The sequence below is a fragment of the Pipistrellus kuhlii genome, unplaced genomic scaffold (assembly GCF_014108245.1).
Source record: "Pipistrellus kuhlii isolate mPipKuh1 unplaced genomic scaffold, mPipKuh1.p scaffold_m20_p_1, whole genome shotgun sequence".
NCBI classification, from domain to species: domain Eukaryota; kingdom Metazoa; phylum Chordata; class Mammalia; order Chiroptera; family Vespertilionidae; genus Pipistrellus; species Pipistrellus kuhlii.
The window spans coordinates 168,220,209-168,243,194 of record NW_023425404.1 but is presented as its reverse complement, the minus strand read 5'-3'; the positions used below and the strand labels follow the sequence as shown (position 1 = coordinate 168,243,194).

Below are 22,986 nucleotides of genomic sequence, written 5' to 3'. Positions count from 1 at the left end.
ATTTTTGATAAGGGTGCCAACCTCATTCAAAGAGGAAAGAATAATCCATCCCACAATGATTCTAATACAACTAAAATCCATGTAAAAAAGAATGAAACTGGACCCCTCTCTTACACTATATACAGAAATCAACTAAAGTGGATTATAGACTTGAATATAAGATCTGAACTATAAAACTCCTAGGTTATGTCTGCAGCAATTATTACTTTAATATTGTAATGGTGATTTTTCTATTAACCTAAATAAATTTTCTATTTTTATTACTTATAAAAACATCATATATCTGATAAGGGGGTAATAACCAAAATACATAAAGAATTTATGCAAATCAATAGCAAAAAAAAAAAAACAAACAAAATAATGAACCAATCCAATTAAAAATGAGCAGATGATCCAAATAGATATCTTTCTAAAGAAGACATACAGGTATCCAACAGGTATGTGAAAAGATCCTTGACACCACCAATCATCAGGGAAATGTAAATCAAAGCCACAAATATTATTTCACACCTGTTAGAATGGCTATTACCAAAATGACAAAAGATAGCAATTGTTGGAAAGGATATGAAGAAGACTCTTGTGCACTGGTGGTGGGAATGTACGTAAATGGATGCAGCCAATATGGAAAACATGGAGGGTCCTCAAAAAATTAAACATAGAACTACCAGAAAGTTCACTTCTGAGTATTTATCTGAAGAAAACATGTGGAAAGAACTTAAGTGTCTATCAATGTATAAATGGATTAAGAAATTACAGTGTTGCCTAGCCACTATACCTCAGTGGTTGAGCATTGACCTATGAACCAGGATATTCCTGGTCAGGGCACATGCCCAGGTGGTGGCTTGATCCCCAATTGGGGGCATTCAGGAGGTAGCCGATCAATGATTCTCTATCATCATTGATGTTTCTATCTTTCCCTGTCGCTTCCTCTATGAAATAAAAATATATACATTTTTAAAAATAAATAACAATATATAATATTCCTTTTTATATGCAGCTCAACATATATTGAAAAACAATCCAATTATCCTATATAATAAAAGGTAATATGAAAATTGACCCTCACACCCTCGCATCACAAGATGGCCACCCCCACGTCATCACAAGATGACCTGCAGGGGAGGGTAGTTGGGGGGGGGACAAGACCTGCAGGGGAGGGCAGCTGAGGGTGATCGAGCAGGCAGGGGAGCAGTTAGGTGTCAATCAGGCTGGCAGGGGAGCAGTTAGGAGGCTATCAGGCTGGCAGGCAGAGTTATTAAGGGCAATCAGGCAGCCAGGTAGGTGAGTGGTTAGGAGCCAGCACTCCTGGGTTGTGAGAGAGATGTTGACTACAGGTTTAGGCCCTGCGGGATCAGGCCTAAGCCTGCAGTGCAGTTGGACACCCCGGAGAGGTCCCAGATTGGAGAGGGTGTAGGCTGAGCTGAATTTCGTGCACCAGGCCTCTCTCTCTATATATAATGAAATATTGTTCAGCCATAAAAAATAATGAAATCTTTTAACTTGAAATAGCATAGATGGACCTTGAAAGATAAATATGATCTCTTATATGTGGAATCTAAACACACACACACACACACACACACACCACCACCACAGAAAACAAGTTGCTGGTTATCAGAGGGTGATGGAGGTAAAAAGAAAAAGTAATCAAAATGAATAATAAAATGAGATTAGCTTTCTGAGCTAGACAAAGGGAAGGGAAACAAAGAAGAGAAATGTTTAAGGTGTATCTATTTTGTGTGATTTCCTGCCTTCATTGACTTTTTCAATTATATGACTAGATATCCATTCTAGATAAGACAATTTCTCCTGTACCTACCTCAAAGGGATATGGAGAGAATTAAATGGTAAAGCCAGAGCTAATGTTAGGCACATAGTAAGTCTTGTTTAGAACATATTAACAGTGACACAGGCAATAGCAGCTCCTAGAAAGTGACCTCAGTAAGCACATAATACATGTTCTTAAAATTGGTAGTATAATAGCAGTTTAATTATGTCACTAGCTAGGACATCCATTGAGTCATTTTTTTAAAAGAGTGTCAATACATTGAAAGATAAAGAAAGATTGAGTACATTAGTTTGCTAGGGCTGCCAATCAAGTACCATAAATTGAGTGGTTTAAACAACAGAAATTGATTACCTCATGATTCTGGAGGCTGGAAGTCCCAGATCAAGGTGTCAGCAATATTGGTCCTATGAGGGCTGTGAGGGAAGAATGTGTTCCAGGCATCTCTCCTGCATCTTCACATCATCTTCTCTCTGTGCGTGCATCTGGGTCCAAATGTCCTGTTTTTATGAGATCAAGTCATACTGAAGTAGAGCCCACTCTACGGGGCCTTAACTTGATTACCTCTGTAAAGACCCTAACTCCAAAGTCCCATTATGAAACAGTCGGGGCTAGGACTTCAACATGTGGGTTTTTGGAGAACACAATTCAACCCATAACACCCCATTCAAGGAATGAGTTGAAGAGGGCTTAAGGGGACGTGACAACACATTCAATGTAGGATCCTGGATTGGATCCTGAAACAGATATTAGTGCGATAACTGGAAAAATCTGAGTAAGATCTGTAAGTTAGTTAATGATGGTATACTAAGGTTAATTTTTTAATTTTAAAGTCATTGTACCATAGTTATGTAAGGTGTTAACATTGGAAGAAACTAGGCACGGAATGTGTGGGCGCTCTCTGTGCCACCTATACAATTGCTCTGTAAGACTAATTTTCAAAATAAACATTTTAAAATACCTATTCGAATGATTTATATGAAACAGCTAAAAAATGAGAAGGCTATCATATACATATAACATCAAAATGTAAGGAAATGAGTTAGATCCATCTCACCCCTTAAAGTAAGTCACTTGGTTATCTAGCTGAGCTGAAAATGAAACTGCCATCTACAATAGTTAAGGACAACAAGTAAAAACAGCTTTTTGCCAAAGCAGATAGTTCAAATGATAGTAGGCTAGGCAAACCTCATAAATCTCATGCCAAGTCTTCCATTGGCCTCTTCAACTAATAAAAACCTATCCATCTAGCTCTGTGTTTGCTTCTCAGGTAAAAAGTTCAGATTGTGGTTAACAAAAAGGACCACTTCCTATATTGGAGTGATGTTTTTATAGAGAGAATAAAGACAGTATTTTATTAACCTTTGAATCATACACAAGAGGCATACAAGATATGTGTATTTATTTTCTTGATATGCAATTCTTATAAAGGAAATCTGACTTTTTACGTACTTACTGAAAACCAGATCACATTTGCCTTATTTTATGTTTCTTCTCTCCCCCCTTCGCCTTCTCCAATAAGAATATTAAGCCATGTAAAAATATTTATGGATATTGACAAACCCCATTATGTTTCACTGTCAAGAGAATAAGGTAAATTTTGTAGACATCCACAGATTTCAGTAACAAATCTTTTATTTATACTATATTGATGGAAATTTGCTCCAGGTAAACCAACTTTTTATTGCTGGGCCTAATATCAAGTTTTTGTACATTGTTCTAATATAAACCATCCCAGGCTGGACAACTTAGCAGACCACTTTTTACTGGATTTCTCCTAACAATGTTGCTTTTCTATGTCATGATTTGACTATCCCTATTTTGATTTCTACTGACTTTAAATACTTTGCCTGAAAAACTGAAGATTCTGTGAAAAGATAAGTAATAAGTTATTATGGAAGTGCCAGATTTTATATACATTTCTTTTTTTAAAATATATTCCATTGATTTTTTACAGAGAGAAAGGGAGAGAGCTAGAGAGCCAGAAACATAGATGAGAGAGAAACATCAATCAGTTGCCTCCAGCATATCCCATACTGGGGATGTGCCCACAACCAAAGTACTTGCCCTTGACCAGAATTGAACCCGGGACCCTTCAGTCTGCAGGCCGACGCTCTATCCACTAAGCCAAACCGGTTTCGGCTATATACATTTCTAAGGGAACAACAATCATGGTGACTCATCCCATGCCTCTCCTAGGAAGTCCCTAGTCCTTAAGGGCCTTCATTAATGCTAAAAATTAATCATCTATGCTCACTGTCACTAAGTAATGACAGCAACAATAACACCCTTATCTTTGTACAGCTTAAGTGGTACTTATCAGAAAGTTATTGTTATTTAAACACTTATTATTAGTTTATGTGAAAATGTATCTTCCCACCAAATTTTATCCATATAAATGGTAAGAACTTTATAACTCTTTTGGGAAAGGGAAAAATACACATGTAAAGCAGAGCATTCAACATTAAATTTAATTTTCTGCAAAAATGAATATGGTCAGCCTGTGTAGTCATTCATGTTTATATTGGTGTGTTTACACTTCTAGGATGCAGGTCTAGGCTTGCTGGTGGCATTGCTCCTGAATTCCCCAAGTGCAGAGAGTAGCAAATCCTATGGCCAGTGCTTGATCTGAGTGTATGAACAAAGTCACTCTGAGAATCATTAACCTCTATTTCAAGCCAAAACATGTAGACTTTTGTCCATTATGGCCAATTCCCAGAAGAGATTTAGAATTCGGTGAGAGATGATCTGTGTACTTAGAATCTCTCCAAATGTTAATGGGGAGTGTAGTACTGTATCTGTTATTGTAATATCACCCCACAATACGTATGTACATTCAATAAGATAGCTGTATAAAAAAAAGCTTTGAGATGCAATGTGATTTTGCAAGCCAAACTTTGCCTTCCTTGTCTCTGTACATCTTACTGCATTACTTCTCTATGTCGGATGTGCACCTATTATCTACCTAATATTTATCTACACTAATAAAAGGGTAATATGCCAACTAAACCAGGAGACCTTCCGTACATTCTTCTGGACAAAGTCATGGAGACGGGGCTGAGGCAGAGGCAGAGGCAGTTAGGGGCTATCAGGTAGGAGGGGAGGGTAATTGGGGGTGATCAGGCTGGCATGGGGGAGCAGTTGGGGGATGAGCAGGCTGGCAGGGGGACTATGGGGGGGGGTCTTTCTTTTCTGCGTCCACCTCCATCTAGTTGCTGAGTGGAGGAGCTGGGGGTTAAGGCATTAAAAAAAGAAAGAGACCAGAGGCAGAAATAGATTTATAAAGCTGGGAGTTAGATGGGCTCCATTCTCTCTGATGGAGAGGCAGGGAGCACCCAAGCAACGCAGCAGGTTTATTTTATAGGATCAAAGAAGCTCATTTGCATTCTTAAGTAGGCCCTAGCATTACTGGATTTACTATCTAGACCTGCCCCTGCTGACACCTGCATAAAGGTAAGTCAGAAACTGAATAACACCACCCCCTACCCCACCTTCTTGGGGGGGTGGGTGTAACCGGGACGGACTCTGCCAGTGCCTTGGGCTCAGCTGACAATTTAAAGAATGTCCATGTGCCTTCTCAGGGGGCCCTCTACAGGGGGGTAGTTGGGGATGAACAGGCTGGCAGAGGGAAACAGTTGGGGGTGAGCAGGCTGGCAGGCAGGGTGGTTAGGGCCAATCAGGCAGGCAGGCAGGTGAGTGGTTAGGATCCAGCAATCCTGGATTTTGAAAGGGATGTCCAACTGCTGGTTTATTGGGCCTAAACCAGCAGTTGGACATCCCCTTAGGAGTCCCAGATTAGAGAGGGTGCAGGCCGGGCTGAGGGACACCCCCATGCACAAATTTCATGCACCAGGCCACTAGTATTTAATATTTGTTTAATTAATAGTGACATAGGTAATTATCATCCTCATTTAGTGGCTCCCTGCCTTCCTTCTATAAAGCTAAAAATAAATGGGGGGTATTATGTGGAGATATTTACATCTGTTTCTAATAAAGCCTAAAACACATACCAATTTCTCTGTGTGCATAACAGTAGAGGCTCTTCTCTCATCCTGTCACTGTTAAAACCATTTACAAAGAAAGATTCTGGAAAGTAGAGCACTGTGATACTTTCTGTTCCAAAAATATTACTTGGTGTTCTTTGTGTCGATGCTAATGGTCTGACATGCCCGAAACATTGTTCATTCCTTAGATAGGAATGTGCATGACTGAATAACAAGAGAACAATGCTAAAAAATAGAAAGGAGAAAAACCAAAGTAACTGGCATAATAAAAGTACCCTAAGTAGGGAATAAGAAAAAAATAAAATTGTATAAACCCATATAATGTTGTCAAACATAAAATTAAATCAATCAGACTTAAATTAGGAGGCAGTTGGACTGTGGTAAAGTGGGCTATACCAAAGTCCTCTTCTGCCCAGCTGGTATGGCTCAGTGGTTGAGAATCAACCTGTGAACCAGGAAGTCAAGGTTCTATTCTGGATCAGGGCACATGCTCAGGTTGGGAGCTTGATCCTCAGAAGAGGGTGTGCAGGAGGCAGCCGATCAATGATTCTCTCTCATCATTGATGTTTCTGTCCTTTCTTTCTCTCTTAAATCAATTTAAAAAAAATTTTAAAGTCCTCTTCTATGAGATCCATAGAATTTCTCACTAAACAAAGTCCATGAAGTCAGTTGTACCACCCACCCATTGGCCATGTACTTCCCACTATTTTACATTGCTTCCCGAGTCTAATTTATGCAAATGACTCTGGTAACAGAAAGAGATATTCATTGAAACACTCTGTGCCTATTATGTGTTCTTGAACTAAATAATTAATTTGTGCCTCTGTTTTCTAGTCTTTTAAATTAGGATAATAAAAAATTCTTGCCTGTTGTGAGAACTAAATACTTAATACATGGAAAGTACTTAGAATAGTACATAGAACATAATAAGCGAACTGGGAATACATCAATGAACAAGAGAGATAAAAGGTCCTTGCCTTCATAAAGCTTCATTCTAAAGAAAAGAAAAGGAAAGGAAAGGAAAGGAAAGGAAAGGAAAGGAAAGGAAAGGAAAGGAAAGGAAAGGAAAGGAAAGGAAAGAGCAAATAAACAAACCAATAAACAAATATATGTCAGGATGTAATATCATAATATGTCAGGATAATATTCAATTCAATTCCCTGAACTCATATTCTCAAGTAAACTACCTTTGTCTAAAGCTCTGCTTTCAAATGGAACTGTGGGTACCAAAAGTGGCTCTAGAAAGCAAACCCTCAGTCTGGGATTTTGGAAGCTGAGCCTACAAGCTGATCACAAGACAATAAGGACCCCCCTAATGGTTTTAAGTGTTTTTGTGTTTGAAAATTGAAAGTGGTGATTATACCTAACAAACTAGTACAGTAGCCACAATTACTCAATGGTAGCAGATTGGAATTAGGTGCAGACAGAAGATGATTCGTTGGATTATATTGAGCATTATGAAAGCAATGATAATTATAAGGGCTGCTGACTTCTGTTAATTGCTTTGGCTATCTTTACAAAGGAAAATGACAGTCTCCGTTCAGCCAACAATCAAATCATGGCACACTGTAGAAGCAGGATAGCCACTGAGAAGCCTGTGCTAAAAATCAGCCCCAATATATAATCATAAGAGTGGCAGATCTGCAAAGGAGTCTTAATGCACAGCTTTGAAACATCACCCATTGTCAAAACCAGGGCCCTACTGTGAAAGTGATAGGACCTTGAAATCTATAATGTGGACATTTGTGTGGACATGGCTTATCATTTTAAACCCTCAGATTTTAGTCACCCACTGTGCCAACAGTCCCCTTAGTTTTTGTTGTTGTTGTTATTGTTGTTGTTGTTCCCTTAGTCTCAATAAAGGAAAGCAGCCTCTCCTTGTCTGGAAATGCTGCAAAGAACATATCTGGAGGAAAGTGCCTCCTAAATGACCTTATTTTTCTCAATATCCACGCCATCACTGACTTGAGCCTATAAGCAAGGTCAGATCTCCGCATAGCCTATGCTGGCAATTGCAAACCCTGCTCTAGAAAGAGCTAGCCCAGCGTTCCTTAACCTAGACCAGGGGTCCTCAATCTCAGCACCAGTAATAGTTTGGGCCGAATAATCCTTTGTTGTGAAGGGTTGTCCTGCATATTATAGTGTGTTTAGCAGCATTCCAACCATCCACATGCTTGTAGAATCCTCCCACTAATGAGAATCAAAAATGTCTCCAGACATTACCAAGTGTCCCCTGAGGCTCAAAATCACCCCAAGTTGAGAATCACTGAATGAGACTAACTCAAAAGGAATTACAGAACTGGCTAATATGTACCAAGAGGAATCATGGGACTGTGTGATAGTGACTATTTAGAATGTTGAACCCGAGGAATCAGGTTATAAGGCTGAACATGGGTGAACTTATGACATGGGCCCTTTACCTGTGATTTTAGATTTAATGTTTTGGTAAGAACATCTGGGGTCAGTCCTAATATACAGCCATGGTATCTCCTTAAGCTCGCATGTGATGAAAGTCTGTACTAAATGAGATGTTAGAACAATTCTGAATGTACACTGAAAGAAAAATTAAAATATTCAGGGAAGCCAGAATGTTAGAATGTTGAGTTTATTACGTGAGACTCAAGAGCCACCATTAGAATGTTTTCCCAAACAAACTACTGCACATAGCCTTTGTTTCAGCCTCTGCTTTTTGGGGAATCCAGGAGGAGAGGGGAAGTGAAGAATTTAATTTTTGGACACATAAGTTTGAGATGCTTAACAGACATCCAAAAGGAAATATTGGGGAGGCAATAGATACACAATCTGGAGTTCAGGGAAGAAGTCTAGGCTTCTGAAATGCAATTCATTTTCCAACTTTGCAAAAGGATGTCAACATAAAGGTCTGCTAGTAAAAAGGGGGGAGACAGTAGCACATGTAATTGTCACATAAGGAGTTTCCACAGTGTTTTGGAACCAAGCAGAAAGGACCTCAGGGTATTTATAAAGATAAGACTAGACACAGATTCTGCTCTTAAAAGGGAAGCTATTCAATGGAAATAAAAAGCATTCCAAGTAGCACTGACTAGAGCATATTGATATCAGTGGCAAACATGTCTCTAGTTCTGCTGATTTTTCCACCAAATTATATCTTTAGATAAACACTGAAAGACATTGCACAGCTTATTTGTCTCTTTCTCAGTGAACAGATCCCTGAGAGAGAGTTATTCCTTCTTTTGCATTCCCATGGAACTTATCTACCTCTGTTGTTGGGTTTACCACACTATACTGCAATTTATCTACCTATTTAATTCTGTCTTCCCAATGACAGTGTGCTCTCATCTTAGTGAGATCCCTGTCTTTGTATCTCCAGCACCTACACAGTGCCTGGCATAGAGGTGGCACTGTTTGTCAAATAAATGAATCCCTGCAGAACCCTTGCAAAGCACTGCTTTTGCACTGGAGCAAAGAAATCACTCCTTTGCCGAAACTGGTTTGGCTCAGTGGATAGAGCGTCGGCCTGCAGACTGAAGGGTCCCGGGTTCGATTCCAGTCAAGGGCATGTACCTTGGTTGCAGGCATATCCCCAGTGGGGGGTGTGCAAGAGGCAGCTGATCGATGATTCTCTCTCATCGATGTTTCTATCTGTCTATCTCTCTCCCTTCCTCTCTGTAAAAAATCAATAAAATATATTAAAAAAAAAAAAAAAAAGAAAGAAAGAAATCACTCCTTTGAATTCCTAACACCTCACTTTGGTCACTTACTTTTCTTATTCTGTACTAGAGGTCTGGTGCACAAAATTTGTGCAGCGATGTTGTGTGTGTGGAAGGGGAGGAGGAAGGGGTGTTCCTCAGCCCTGCTTGCACCCTCTCAAAATCATCCCTGTGGGAGCAGGCCTAGACTGGCAGTCGGACAGCCCTCTGGCAATCCAGGACTGCTGGCTCCTAACCACTCTGCCTGCCTGCCTGATCGCCTCTAACCACCTCTGCCTCAGCCCTTGCCAGCGAGGCTTCCACCAGAAGGTCTTTCAGCTGTCCAGTCTAATTAGCATATTATGCTTTCATTATTATAGATTATTATAAATGTATTTGTGTGTGTATCTTGTTTAGCCCTACCAGACTGTGAACTTCTCCAGGGTAGATTAATGTCTGAATCATCTCCCTCAGCTCTGGCCACCCTTCCTCCATCAAAGGGCCTGGCATAACACAGATGCCAAGAATATGGAGTAAATGAATCATTTGCTTTGCAACCAACGTTTGTATCATCTACCCTCAAACTTAACTCTGCATAGGCGTCAGCTCGTTAACACTTAATCGGAGCTCTTCTTTTAAAAAAAAATTTTTTTTTTATTATTCATTTCAGAGAGAAAGGGAGAGGGAGCAATAGAAACATCAATGATGAGAGAGAATCCTTGATGTGCTGCCTCCTGCACGCCCCCTACGGGAATGGAGCCCACAACCCGGGCATGTGATCTGACCGGAAGGGAACCTTCGCCTTCTAGTTCACAGATCGGATCTCTTCTTAAGTAAACTGTTAGGTAAATAACTCCTCCAGAGAGCGCCAAATCCTCAGGTTCCCAGGCAGATCCTGAGCGACAGAGGCCCCATACCACTGCCTACGGCCCACACGCCCCTTCCGCGAGTCCGGGCCCCACCTCTCCACGCCTTCCGCCGCCCCGTTCCTTCTCCGCCGGGTCCACTTCCGGCGCCGCTTATCACGTGCCCGGATGTGGGAAGTGGTGGCAGCACCGCTTCCGGTTCTCTGCTCGATTGTGGGGCGCGTCTTAGGAGCGGCTGCCGCTCCCGCCCCGTGGCCTTTCGGTTTGGGAGGACCCGCCTGGCACCGCCGGGTCGGCCGGCCTCGCGGTAAGCCTCGGGCCGCGCTGCCCAGGATCCCGGCGGGCGGACGAGCGGACCGCGGGCGCCGGGGTCTGGGGCGGCCCCTCAGTCCCCGGCTGGCTCGGCGCCCCGGCTAGTACTTCTCCCTCGGCTCTGGCCGCCCTTCCTCTCCCGCCTCTGGGTCCGGCCGGAGCCTCCCCAGCTCCTCGCTGCCTGTGGGCTGGGAGAGCCATCCCCACACATCCCACTGTGGACCCGCCCGCAGGAGCCGGGTGTCATTTGGGCGAACGAGCCTCATCGTTGGCTCTTTGGCTTGGACCAGGGCAGGAGGGCGTGACAGTACTTCCCCTTTTTTGTCCAAATACACATTTTCTTCTAAATCTCTTAGGTACGTTTCCCTGGGTCCGTGCACGGTTTTCTCCGCTGGATGACCGTGCTCCACGGGCTGACATGTCTTAATGGCATGCGGCATGCGGGGCCCAGCCCACCCGGATGCTCACTTTGCTAGGCTGTTTGCCAGGCAGTGTCTCTGATCAAACTGAATTTAAGGAAACAAGAACCAATGCAGAGTGTATGGCTGCCCCTGGAACGCGATCAAACGTTGATTCTTAAATCTGGAAAATAATTTCAGAGGACCTCTAGCGATATAGCCACTGTCTTTTCAGAAAAGTACCTGGTGAAGGTTGTAGGGTTCATCACTTGACCCTTAGGGTGTAAATGCCCAGGAGGCGCTGGTGGTGGTCTCTGCATGAACTCGTCTGTCGTATTCATCGCAGTAACCTAGAACAGTGCCTTGCACACACGTAGTATGACATCAGTATTTGCCGAATGAATGAGGGTCACATAGTGCCTTTCATTGTGCCTAACTCCTTTATGAGGTATGGCCAGTCCTCTCCCTACCACGAACCATATATCAGTTGTTGCTTTTAATCAGAGAGGAACTGTGTTGTAAACATTGGCCACTAACAGTCATTCATTTGACCGGTTTTTACCACTTCAAGGTTACCGCAGGAGGTGTTTGTTGAAGACCTACTAAGAAAGAACATAGAACTGTGCCAAAGTGTGTCTTTCTCCCCTTCCCTCCCCTTTTCCCCTTCTCCCTCTGTGTCTCTTAAAAGAGTTTTTGAGATGCACAAGCTTGCACTCTCATGAAGCAGTTTGCAGCAAGTGCTTGACTGCTTAGTAAGTACAGTTAAGTGCCATAGCAATTGAGAGGAGAGATCAATTTGGAATAAGATCTTTATTGAATCAACTTTATGTAAACAGTGAAATATAATTAGGGTTTGGATAGATGATATTCCCCACACGGAAGAGCATCTAAGCAAAGATTTAAAGACTAGAATGAACCACAGAGCGTGGAGTGGAAGGCTTGTTTTTGGAAACACTAACCAGGCTTGATTGAGCAAGAGCATGATTTGATGAAAGCTGTGCTTTAATATTCCTAGCTTGTTGAGCGTTTTGGGATTGTGGAAGCTTGCAAAGAGATAGCCAGATGTTGTACTGTTAAATAAATATAACTGATGTGAACCTGGATTAGTGCGTGGACAATGGGAACAAAATGGAAAGATATTAATGTGTTGATGAGGGGAAATCAACAGAATGTGGTAGCAGATTTCATGTTGACAATCAAATGTAGCAGATTTTGAACCTGGACATTTGTTCACAGATGTGAGAGTTGAGAAGGTGGAACTAAGCTTAGGGAAGTTGTCACTGTCATGTTATTTGATTTTCATTTTGGTTAATTTGTTAGGTGACTACTATGTCCTTGCCAAAGGAATACAAAGATGAGTAAGACATGGTCCTTGTCTACAAGGAGCTACTTTTAATGGGGGGAGAGAATACAACTAGCTAGAAAATATAGTTTTAAGTGGTATGTTAGCAGAGTACAGAAGAAGTGTTAGAGAAGTGGAAAGGGGATTATTCGTTGTGTACGTGTGACTGCTTCACAGATTTTGAGGGATGAGTTGGTCTTGCCCAGAGAGAAAAGAATTCCAGAAAAAGGAAATTGCATTAATAAAACCTAGAGATGGAGAAAGAAAAAAAAAAGAAAAGAAAAAAGTAAACTGGCCAGGATCCAATGTAGCTTGGGAATGGGGTGGAATAGAACTTTTAATACATGTGTAGGCCTTATAACATATTAAGGAATTAGTAACAAAGACATTTTGTAATAAGTGGAATGGAGGTTAAGATGGGTGAAGATGTAGAACGGTGGGAAAGAAAGCAATTGGTGAAAATTGTACTTCACGGCTTCTTTATTCTCTGCAGAGTAGATGAAGTCATTTGCAGAGAGAGAGGAGGCAAGTACTGGAGTTGGGGGTTGGAAGAAAGAAATAAGGATTTGCAACAACACTGATGGGGAGTAGGAAGAGGAGTCATTGAAGGAATGTTACAGAATTGCTAAGCAACATTGAAAGTTTAGCTGTGTTTGGATTTAGATATTTATAATGAATACAGTGAACAAGGCCTTTTTAAGTGGTATATGGTAGCACAAGAAAAGTGGGAAAATATATATCGTTTATGGAGATTTATAAACAGGGCGAACTTGTCTACAAACTGAGTAGTGAAGGGGTAGTGTGGGGGTAGGGAAATGGACACTGTTCCCAGGCTGGGTTGGAAAAGAAGCTTGGGAGAGGTCAGAGAGACAAAAGAGGAAAGAGATTGAGGTCAGAAGACTAGAGGCTGAGATGAGGTGAGAGAGGGAATATCTGACTTTTGTAAGAAAATAATTTTTTTAGTTGGAGCAAAGATAAAATTTTCACAGTAAAATAAAGGATACCTTGTTTACAAAAGTCTCCTTGTGTTATAAAAATTCATTCTGTGTTATTTACTTAAACATACTTTCTTCATTTTCCATCGAAATGCTAACAGAAGTGGAATTTCCAAAGCAAGCTCACATATATGAAATATATATGTATAAAGATACATTTCAAAAATAAGATTAAAAAGACTTTTTAAAATATTTAACTTCATCTGATATTTTTTAAAAGATGTCGAATAACATGAGAAAAGGGAGATAAATGAAAAAAAATTTTTTTTAAATCCTTACCCGAGGATATTTTTTTTCATAAATTTCTAGAGAGTGGATGGGGTGTGGGGAGAGAAACATGGATCATTTACCTCCCACACACACTCCTACTGGGTTGAGAAATCTGCAACCAAGGTATGTTCCCTTCTGGGAATCAAACTGTGACCCTTCACTGCATGGACTGATGCTCTAACCACTGATCAGTGGCCAGGGCAGAAACCAGTTTTTTATAGCAGTTTTATTGAGTTAGAATTTATATACCATAAAATTCATCCCTTTCAAGTGTATAATTCAGTATTTTCAGTATATTCACACGGTTATACAACTGTGACTACCATAATTCAAGGACATTTTCATCACACACAAAAAGAAACCCCATACCCATTAGCAGTCACCCCCTCTTTTACTCCAACCCCTAGCAACTTCACATCATTCTATCTCTGTGAATTTGTCTACTCTGGACATTGTATATAAGTAGAATCATAAAATATGTGGTTCTTGGTATCTTCTTTCACTTGGCATGTTTTCATGATTCATCAATGTTTTAGCATCTATCAGTACTTTCGTTCCTTTTTATGGCGGAATAATATTTCATTGTATGGATTGCATGTCAGTTTGTTGTATCAGTTCATCAATTGATGGATATTAGAGTTGTTTCCACTTTTTTGGCTTTTGTGAATAATGCTGCTATGGCCATTCATGTACAAGTTTTTGTGTGGACATAAATGTTCAGTTTTTTTGAGTGTCTGGATCATATGTTAACTCCATATTTAACTTTTTGAGGAATGCCAATCTGTTTTCCAAAGTGGCTGCACCATTTTATAATAGCCAGTATGAGAGTTCCTTTTTTTCCACATTTTTACCAACACTTGTCTTTTCACTTTGACACATCCTAGTGGGTGTAAAGTGATAGGTACCTCATTGTGGTTTTGATTTACATTTTTCTAATGTTAATGATGTGGAGCATCTCTTCATGTGCTTAAAATCCTTTGCTTGCCTGGCTGTTGTGGCCCAAGAGGTCTCTAGTTCATTTCGGATCAGGGCACAGGCCTGGGTTCTAGGCTCAATCCCTGGGAGGGGGCATGTAAAAGGCGCTGATCTAGGTCTCATTGATGTTTCTATTTCCCTCTTCCTTCGCTCTGAAATCAATAAAAATATATTTTAGTTCTTAATTGGACTGTTGGTCTTTTTACTGTTGAGTTGTAATTGAGTGGTAAGAGGTCTTTATATAAGAAATTTACATTTAAAGATTGAGCGTGAGTTATTTAATTTTTTTCTTAACTTTTTATTTTATATTATATCGATAATTAGAGGCCCAGTGCACGAAATTCATGGACAGGGGGGTGTGTCCCTCAACCCAGCCTTCACCCTCTCCAATCTGGGACCTCTCAAGGGATGTCTGACTGCCCATTTAGGCCCGAACTTCTCGGGATGGGGCCTAAATGGGCAGTAGGATATCCCTCTTGATCCAGGACTGCTGGCTCCCAACTGCTCGTCTTCCTGCCAGCCTGATCACCCCCTAACCACTCACATGCCAGCCTGATTGCCCCCAACTGCCCTGCCCTACAGGCCCAGTCGCCCCCAACTTCCCTCTTCTGCCTGCCTGGTTACCCCTAACTGCCTTCCCCTACAGGGTTGATCGCCCCCAACTGCCCTCCCTTGCAGGCCTGATGCCTCCCAACTGCCCTCCCCTGCTGGCCATCTTGTGTCCACATGGGGACAGCCATCTTGTGTGTTGGAGTGGTGGTCAATCTGCATAATACTCTTTTATTAGATAGAATAGAGGCCTGGTGCATGGATGGGGTCCAGCTGGTTTGCCCTGAAGGGTGTCCCGGATCAGGGTGTGGGTTCCTTTGGGGCGTGGGGCAGCCTGGGCGAGAGACCTTTGGTGGTTTGCAGCATCCCTGGCAACCCAAGCAGAGATCCTGGTATCTGGGATTCATTTATCTTCTATAATTGAAACTTTATAGCCTTGATTGGAGGCTAGAGCTGTCTGGGAAGCTTAGCTTCCTCCATCACTGGGGGCAACCCAAGCCTCTTGTTCTCTTCAGCTCCGTGGCCACCACCATTTTTGTTGGGATTTATTTATCTGCTATAATTGAAACTTTGTAGCCTTGAGCAGAGGCCAGAGCTAGCCAGAGCGGGCGGGAGGCTTGGCTTCCTCCATCAATGGGGGCAACCCAAGCCTCCTGCTTGCTCCGTGGCCATAGCCATCTTGGTTGGGTTAATTTGCATACTCATTCCCGATTGGCTGGTGGGCCTGGCTTGTGGGCATAGAGGATGTACAGTCAATTTGCATGTTTCTCTTTTATTAATGTAGATATTGGTGAGCACTTCCAAAGACTAGACTTTGATAAAACTGGTTCTCTAATTTCTTTTTCAGCTTTTTATTTTTATGATGTAGATATATTAATGTATTAAATCATTCTTCCTATGCTTATTAGCCATAAATAAGATCATTTTTATCATAAATGGAACAATGTAAGATAGAATGATTTTGAGAATGAGCTTAATGTATATATTTCCATTTTTTTTCAGCTGAGTAAAGATGACAGCAATCAAGCATGCGTTACAAAGAGACATTTTTACACCAAATGATGAACGCCTGCTGAGTATTGTCAATGTCTGCAAAGCAGGAAAAAAGAAAAAGAACTGTTTTTTGTGTGCCACAGGTGAGTATTTAGTAAGAAAAAGTTCTTGTATTTTCTAGAGGACTTTTTAAAATATTCTCATTTTTCTAGCTGAAAAACTATTGGGCCGGCAAATTTATTCTTTAAAAAAATTTTAATTGGGTATTGAGTAGATACAAAAGAATTCTATTTTATATATATAAAATGAAGACTAACCATACCGTGATACTTGGGTTTTTACAGACTATTAATACTTTCAATCTGGTGGTTGTGAAATAGTATTTCATTGTGGTTTTAAATTGGATCTCCTTAATTAATAATGAGATTGAGCCTCTTTTCACAAATGTATTATCTATTTAGTTTCCTTGTCTAGGAAATGTGCCTGTTGGCCCTAGCCAGGTAGCTCAGTTAAGAGTGTTGTCTGGGCCGAAACTGGTTTGGCTCAGTGGTAGAGCGTCAGTCTGCGGACTGAAGGGTCCTAGGTTCGATTCCGGTCAAGGGCATGTACATTGGTTGCGGGTACATCCCCAGTGGGGGGTGTGCAGGAGGCAGCTGGTCGATGTTTCTCTCTCATCGACATTTCTAGCTCTCTATCTCTCTCCCTTCCTCTCTGTAAAAAATCAATAAAATATACATATTTTTTAAAAGATTATCGTCTGGGTAAGCCAAGTTTCAGGTTTGATTTCCAGTCAGGGTACATATAAGAATCAACCAATAAATGCATAAATAAGTGGAACAATAAATCGATCTCTCTCTCTCTCTCTCTCTAAAAATCAATTTAAGAAAAGAAATTTGCCTATTAAGACCTTTTTCTCATTTTTCTGTTGTGTTGCTTGTCTTTTTGCTGTTTTAAGTGCTTTATATAATCTGGATACTAATCCTTTGTTGTATATTTGCATCCCAGTTTGTGGCTTACATTTTCACTTTTTAGAATATCTTTTAATGAAATTTATTATTTTAATTAAATCAAATTAATCAATCAATCTGATTTCCCCTTTTGGTGTTTTACTTAAAATATCCTCCCCTATCTTGGAGTAATGAAAGTTTTCACCTATATTATCTTCTAAAAGTTTTATAATTTTACCTTTACATTATAGTCTTTAATTTGTTGTGTTCATGTTTGTAGTGATGAGTGTGAATGTATCTGTTTCTGGGTTCTTATATTTGGTTTTTATTTTATCTTGTTTGGTACTTTATTCTTTCACCTAAATTTTAGAATCAACTTGTAAAGTTCCAGATTTTGTTGGTATTTTTATTGGAATTGTTTTGAATCTGTAGTTCACTTTAGAGAGATCTTGCATTTTTAAATTGAGTCTTGTCCAGGAACATCATGTAGTTCTCCATTTATCTGGGTCTTTTTGTAATGCTTTTTGTAATGCCTTTCAGTAAGGTTTGTGGTTGTAAAGGCTTTATTCCTAGATTTTTGATCCTATCATAGCATTAATATACTTTTAAAGACTTTATTTTTTAGAGCACTTTAAGTTTACAACAAAATCGAGAGGGAGGTAGAAATGTTCCATATACCCCTTCCTTGCCCCCACATATACATAGCTCTCTCTTTATTAAAACCACTCACAATACTGGTATATTTGCTACAAAAAAATGAACCTACACTGACACATTATAATCACCCAAAGCCCATAGTTTTCCTTAGCATTTACCCTCTTGGTATTGTTCTTTCTGTGGTTATGGATAAATGTATAATGATTTATATCCATCATTAAAGTATCATAAAGAGTATTTTCTCTGCCCTAAAAATTTTCTCTGAGTTCTGTCTGTTCATCTCTCCCTCACTCCTAGCAACCACTGACCTTTTTACTCTCCATATTGTTGCCTTTTCCAGAATGGCATAGTGTTGGAATCACACAATATGTAGCCTTCTCAGATTGGTTTATTTCACTTAATAATATGCATTTAGAGTTCCCCCATGTCTTTTCCTGGCTTGATAGTTCATTTCTTTTTAGTTCTGAATAACATTCCATTGTCTGGATATACCACAATTTATCCACTCACCTACTGAAGGACATCTTGGTTGCTTTCAAGTTTGCAATTATGAATAAAGCAGCTATAAACATCCATGTGTAGGTTTTTGTGCAGACATTTGTTTTCAGCTCCTTTGGGTGGATGACAAAGAGCACAATGGCTGGATTGTATGGTTGGAGTATGTTTAGTTTTGAAAGAAACCAAGAAACTATTTTTCAGAGTGAGTGTACTATTTGCATTCCCACCAGCAATGCATGAGAATTCCTGTTGCTTCACATCCTCACCAGCATTTTGTATTGTTAGTGTTTCAGGTTTTGGCCACATTAATAGGTGTGTAGTGTTAGCTTATTGTTGTTTTAATTTGTGGAGCATGTTTTTATAATGCTTCTTTGTGATCTGTGTCTCCTCTTGGTGAGGTGTCAAGGTTTTTGGTCCATTTTTTAATCAGCTTTTTTTTTTCTTGTTGGGTTTTAAGAGTTTCATTTCTCAAGCAATCTGCTTCTGGCCCTCTAGTATGATTTAGAATTTTTCATTAGTATTCTAAGTATTCTTCAGTCATAGCAAAATATTGCTTCTTTTTTAGTAGTGTATTGCTATATTTGCAATGAGTGAATGAATGAATGACAAATGAGTAAGTGAGTAATATTTCTAACATAAGTGTGTTTCATTCAACAGTGACAACTGAACGGCCTGTGCAGGTGAAGGTGGTCAAAGTCAAGAAGTCTGATAAAGGAGATTTCTACAAAAGGCAAATTGCTTGGGCCCTTCGAGACCTTGCTGTGGTAGATGCCAAAGATGCTATTAAAGTATGTGGTTTTTTTAGGTGCTTGCTTTCTTTTTTTAACCTGTGTTCAAAAAGTGTCTTTCATTTTATGGCATAGTATTATGTCTTTTAAAATGGTCTAATCTTGCTGTTTTGTGATCTACTGGTCCATTAGCTAAATAAGAATTAGTCTAAACTGTATCTTTCAACTTTCCATTCCCCACTCTTAGGCTACTGAAAATAAGTACATATATATGTTTGTTTCATTGTTTTTGCTTTTTTTGAGCTACAGTTATGTTTGTGTACAAGACATAAACTAGAGCAAAATTACCTTGAATCTGTGCATTTCTGTATATAAGTCAAGTATTCTTAGTATAAAATCCATAAATTAGTACAGATTTAAAACAGTGTATTGTTGTTTTTTTTAAAAAAAATCTTTGTTCCAGGAAAATTTAGTTCAAAAAGACTTGTAAAACAAGCAAAGTACATCTTTCTCGGTCCTCACAAATTAATATGGAATCACCCGCTGAAGCACCTTTTGAGGCCATTGTCTGATGTTTGTGATTCAGTTAAAGGAAATGATAGTGGGTTACACACCTTATTTTAAGGAATTTAAAGAAAAAGATATAAAGCCTAAACCGGTTTGGCTCAGTGGATAGAGCATCGGCCTGTGGACTGAAAGGTCCCAGGTTCGATTCCGGTCAAGGGCACGTACCTTGGTTGCGGGCACATCCTCACTGGGATAATTTTTTAATAAAGCTAAAACAACTTTAGGAGAGCCTGCATATCTGTAGAATTCAGATCTTTTTCAAATACAGAGAATGCCTTTTCTTCAATACAAACTGGGCCTTTGCTTTTATTCCTAAGGAGAACCCTGTTTTTAGAAAACTGTAGAAACAGGGTTTTATGGGTGTGTATATTTGGGGGGGAAATCAAAATGGGATTTAAAAATTACTTTAATAAATTATTTAATAAATAATTTCTGTTACTCTGTGGAGGGATCAAGAGTAGAGACTCTGTTGGTAGGTTTCTGTTTAAGAGAAAATACTTTTAAGAGCTTTTTAGAAATATATCTTTATTGAAAAGCCCTTTTTCCTTTAATAGATTTCCACTTCATAACCCCATTGACTTGCATAATTCGCTAACGTGGCTAATGCTTATTGAAATGCATTTTCACAGATGACGCCTTATTGCTGTCTTGCTTATGGATTTTTATTTTATTTTACGTAAGCACCTTGATGTGTTTATGCTATATATGGATATAAAACATAAAATTTTTATACATAGCCTAACATTAGGCATTTAGTATCACACATTGATTTGTGTGACTCTTGCCACTGGAGCACTCAGCTTGTTTTATGGCATTATGGGAAATATTCCCAGAGAAGAGACTATTTCCCATCAAGTTTCATATTAGTTGCCAATACTCTTAGATTTTTTTTGTAAGTAATAATGCAACTACCTATTCATTGTAAATGTAGGTTTTTAATCTTTTGACATTCAATTCTGTTTATTGAGATATAAATAAAATTAGTAGTTCCATACTACTATAATATGATTATACCATGCATGGTCAAATCATGATCCCTAAATTATCCCAGGTCTTCACAGTATAAGTCTGATAAAATGTCCCTTGCCTTTAAGGTCTTTATTTACATTTTGTTTCCCCTAAATAACACTTTAAATTAATTGAATATATTAATAACTTTCTGTAAACTATTGAGAACATTTGAGCCTTTTTTTTTTTTTTTTTATTCTTTGGATACGAAGAAAAGTATGCGTCCATATGTTTTCATTTTTATATTGTAGTAAAGTAGTTTTACATTCAAGGGAGAATTAGCCTGGCATGAAATTATTGCTGTAATGTGGCTCAAGAGACATGTAGCATAGTGCAATTTCTTCACATCAGATGAGGTTCTTTTTTACTTTTGAGACATCTTTAATTATTCTCTATTTTCAGAATTGAAAATAGAGGCAGTCTCTGCTTTTTACCTGACCTGTTCTGGAGAAAACCACACGAGGATATAGATTGTATTTTTTCTTATCCTATATAATAAAGAGGTAATATGCAAATTGACCATCACTCCAACACAAAAGATGGCCACTCCCATGTAGTCAAAGATGGCCACTCCCATGTAGTCAAAGATGGCCACCCCCATGTGGACACAAAATGGCTGCCACAAGATGGCCAGCAGGGGAGGGTAATTGTGGGCAATCAGGCAAGCAGGGGAGGGTAGTTTGGAGGGACCAGGCCTGAAAGGGAGGGCAGTTGGGGGGACTAGGCCTGCAGGGGAGGGTAATTGGGAGTGACCAGGCTGGCAGGGGAGTGCAGTTGGGAGTGACCAGGCCGAGAGGGGAGGGCAGTTGGGAGTGACTAAGCCAGTAGGGGAGGGCATTTGGGGGTGACCCGGCCTATAGAAGAGGATAGTTAGGGGCAACCAGGCTGGCAGGGGAGGGCAGTTAGGGATGACCAGGCCAGCAGAGGAGGGCAGTTAGGGGTAATCGGGCCAGCAGGGGAGCAGTTAGGTGTCGATCATGCTGGCAGGGGAGGGGTTAGGGCGTAAACAGGCTGGCAGGCAGAAGCGGTTAGGGGCAGTCAGTCAGTAAAGCAGTCAGACAGGCAGTTGGGAGCCAGCAGTCCTGGATTGTGAGAGGGATGTCCCAGATTAGAGAGGATGCAGGCTGGGCTGAGGGACATCCCCTCCCCGTACATGAATTTCATGCACCAAGCCTCTAGTATGTTATAAGTAGAGATATATTCTTTATCAAGGAAATAGTGTCAAATCAAAGTTATGAATAAAGTATATTATCAAAGAAGAGGTAAAACTATGATAAATCCCCATAGGCAATTTAAAAAGAAAAATTAGGTCTGCATCAAAGCTAGAGACAATTGTAATTTTGAAGATTAGGAAGCTGAGACACAAAGCCATTAAATAGACATCCTATACTTTTACTCATAGACTTCAGGGAGATAGGAAGAAAATTACCAAAACACTATGTTGTTTTTAGTCTAGCTTCTTTTTGGAGGTAAATAATGTTTTTGCTCTAAATTGAATTCTCTGAGCTATTCTCTACAAGTCACTTAGCGATTTTTAATGGTTTTTTTCCCCCCAAGAACAGCTTCAACTTCTTTTTGTTTTATTGAAATGTACATTTTACAGTAATGAAAATGGGATATGATCAAAAACAATATCTTGTATATTTTTATTTCAGGAAAATCCTGAATTTGATTTACATTTTGAAAAAATATATAAATGGGTTGCCAGCAGCACTGCTGAAAAGAATGCATTTATTTCATGCATTTGGAAATTGAATCAACGCTATCTCCGGAAGAAAATTGATTTTGTCAATGTCAGTTCACAGCTTTTGGAAGGTAAAGTTAAATAAAAATGTCCATGTGAAATCAGTTGTATCTATAACTGAATATATAATTTGATATTATTCAAAGTAATTAGAATACTGAGTTGCCTTTTTTGTAAAAGAATTTAAAGACAGCCGAAACCAGTTTGGCTCAGTGGATAGAGCGTCGGCCTGTGGACTGAAGGGTTCCAGGTTCGATTCCGGCGAAGGGCATGTACCTTAGTTGCGGGCACATCCCCGGTGAGGGGTGTACAGGAGGTGTCTGATCGATGATTCTCTCTCATCGATGTTTCTAACTCTCTATCCCTCTCTCTTCCTCTCTGTAAAAAAATCAATAAAATATATATATATTTTTTTTAAAGAATTTAAAGATAATTTTTATTGCAGAAGTGAATGTTCATTATAGGACCATTATAGATAATTGATACATTAAATTAAATAAATGAAAATCACATAAACTTAATCCTCAGAGATAACATTTTGTTAGAATTCTTCTAGCCTATGCATAAATACTTTTTCAAATAAAGAAATTTGCATTGTTTCATAACTTGCTTTTTCATATTAACGTATCATCAACATTTTCTATGTTATTAAATACTTACCCAACCTTATTTTTAATGG

General features: G+C 39.6%; 1 protein-coding gene across 7 annotated transcripts in view; it reads left to right on the top strand.

Moving 5' to 3' along the window:
- The first annotated feature begins 10,483 nt into the window (after positions 1 to 10,483).
- The window catches only part of EXOC1 (exocyst complex component 1), a 50,525-nt gene continuing 38,022 nt past the window's right edge, over positions 10,484 to 22,986 (top strand). For all 7 annotated transcript variants that reach the window (XM_036415826.2, XM_036415811.2, XM_036415795.2 and 4 more), the window contains exons 1-4: positions 10,484 to 10,631; positions 16,168 to 16,301; positions 18,918 to 19,048; positions 22,219 to 22,378. In XM_036415826.2, the coding sequence (XP_036271719.1) occupies positions 16,178 to 16,301; positions 18,918 to 19,048; positions 22,219 to 22,378 (415 nt within the window). In that variant the 5' untranslated portion in view covers positions 10,484 to 10,631; positions 16,168 to 16,177. The remainder of the gene's footprint in view (positions 10,632 to 16,167; positions 16,302 to 18,917; positions 19,049 to 22,218; positions 22,379 to 22,986) is intronic.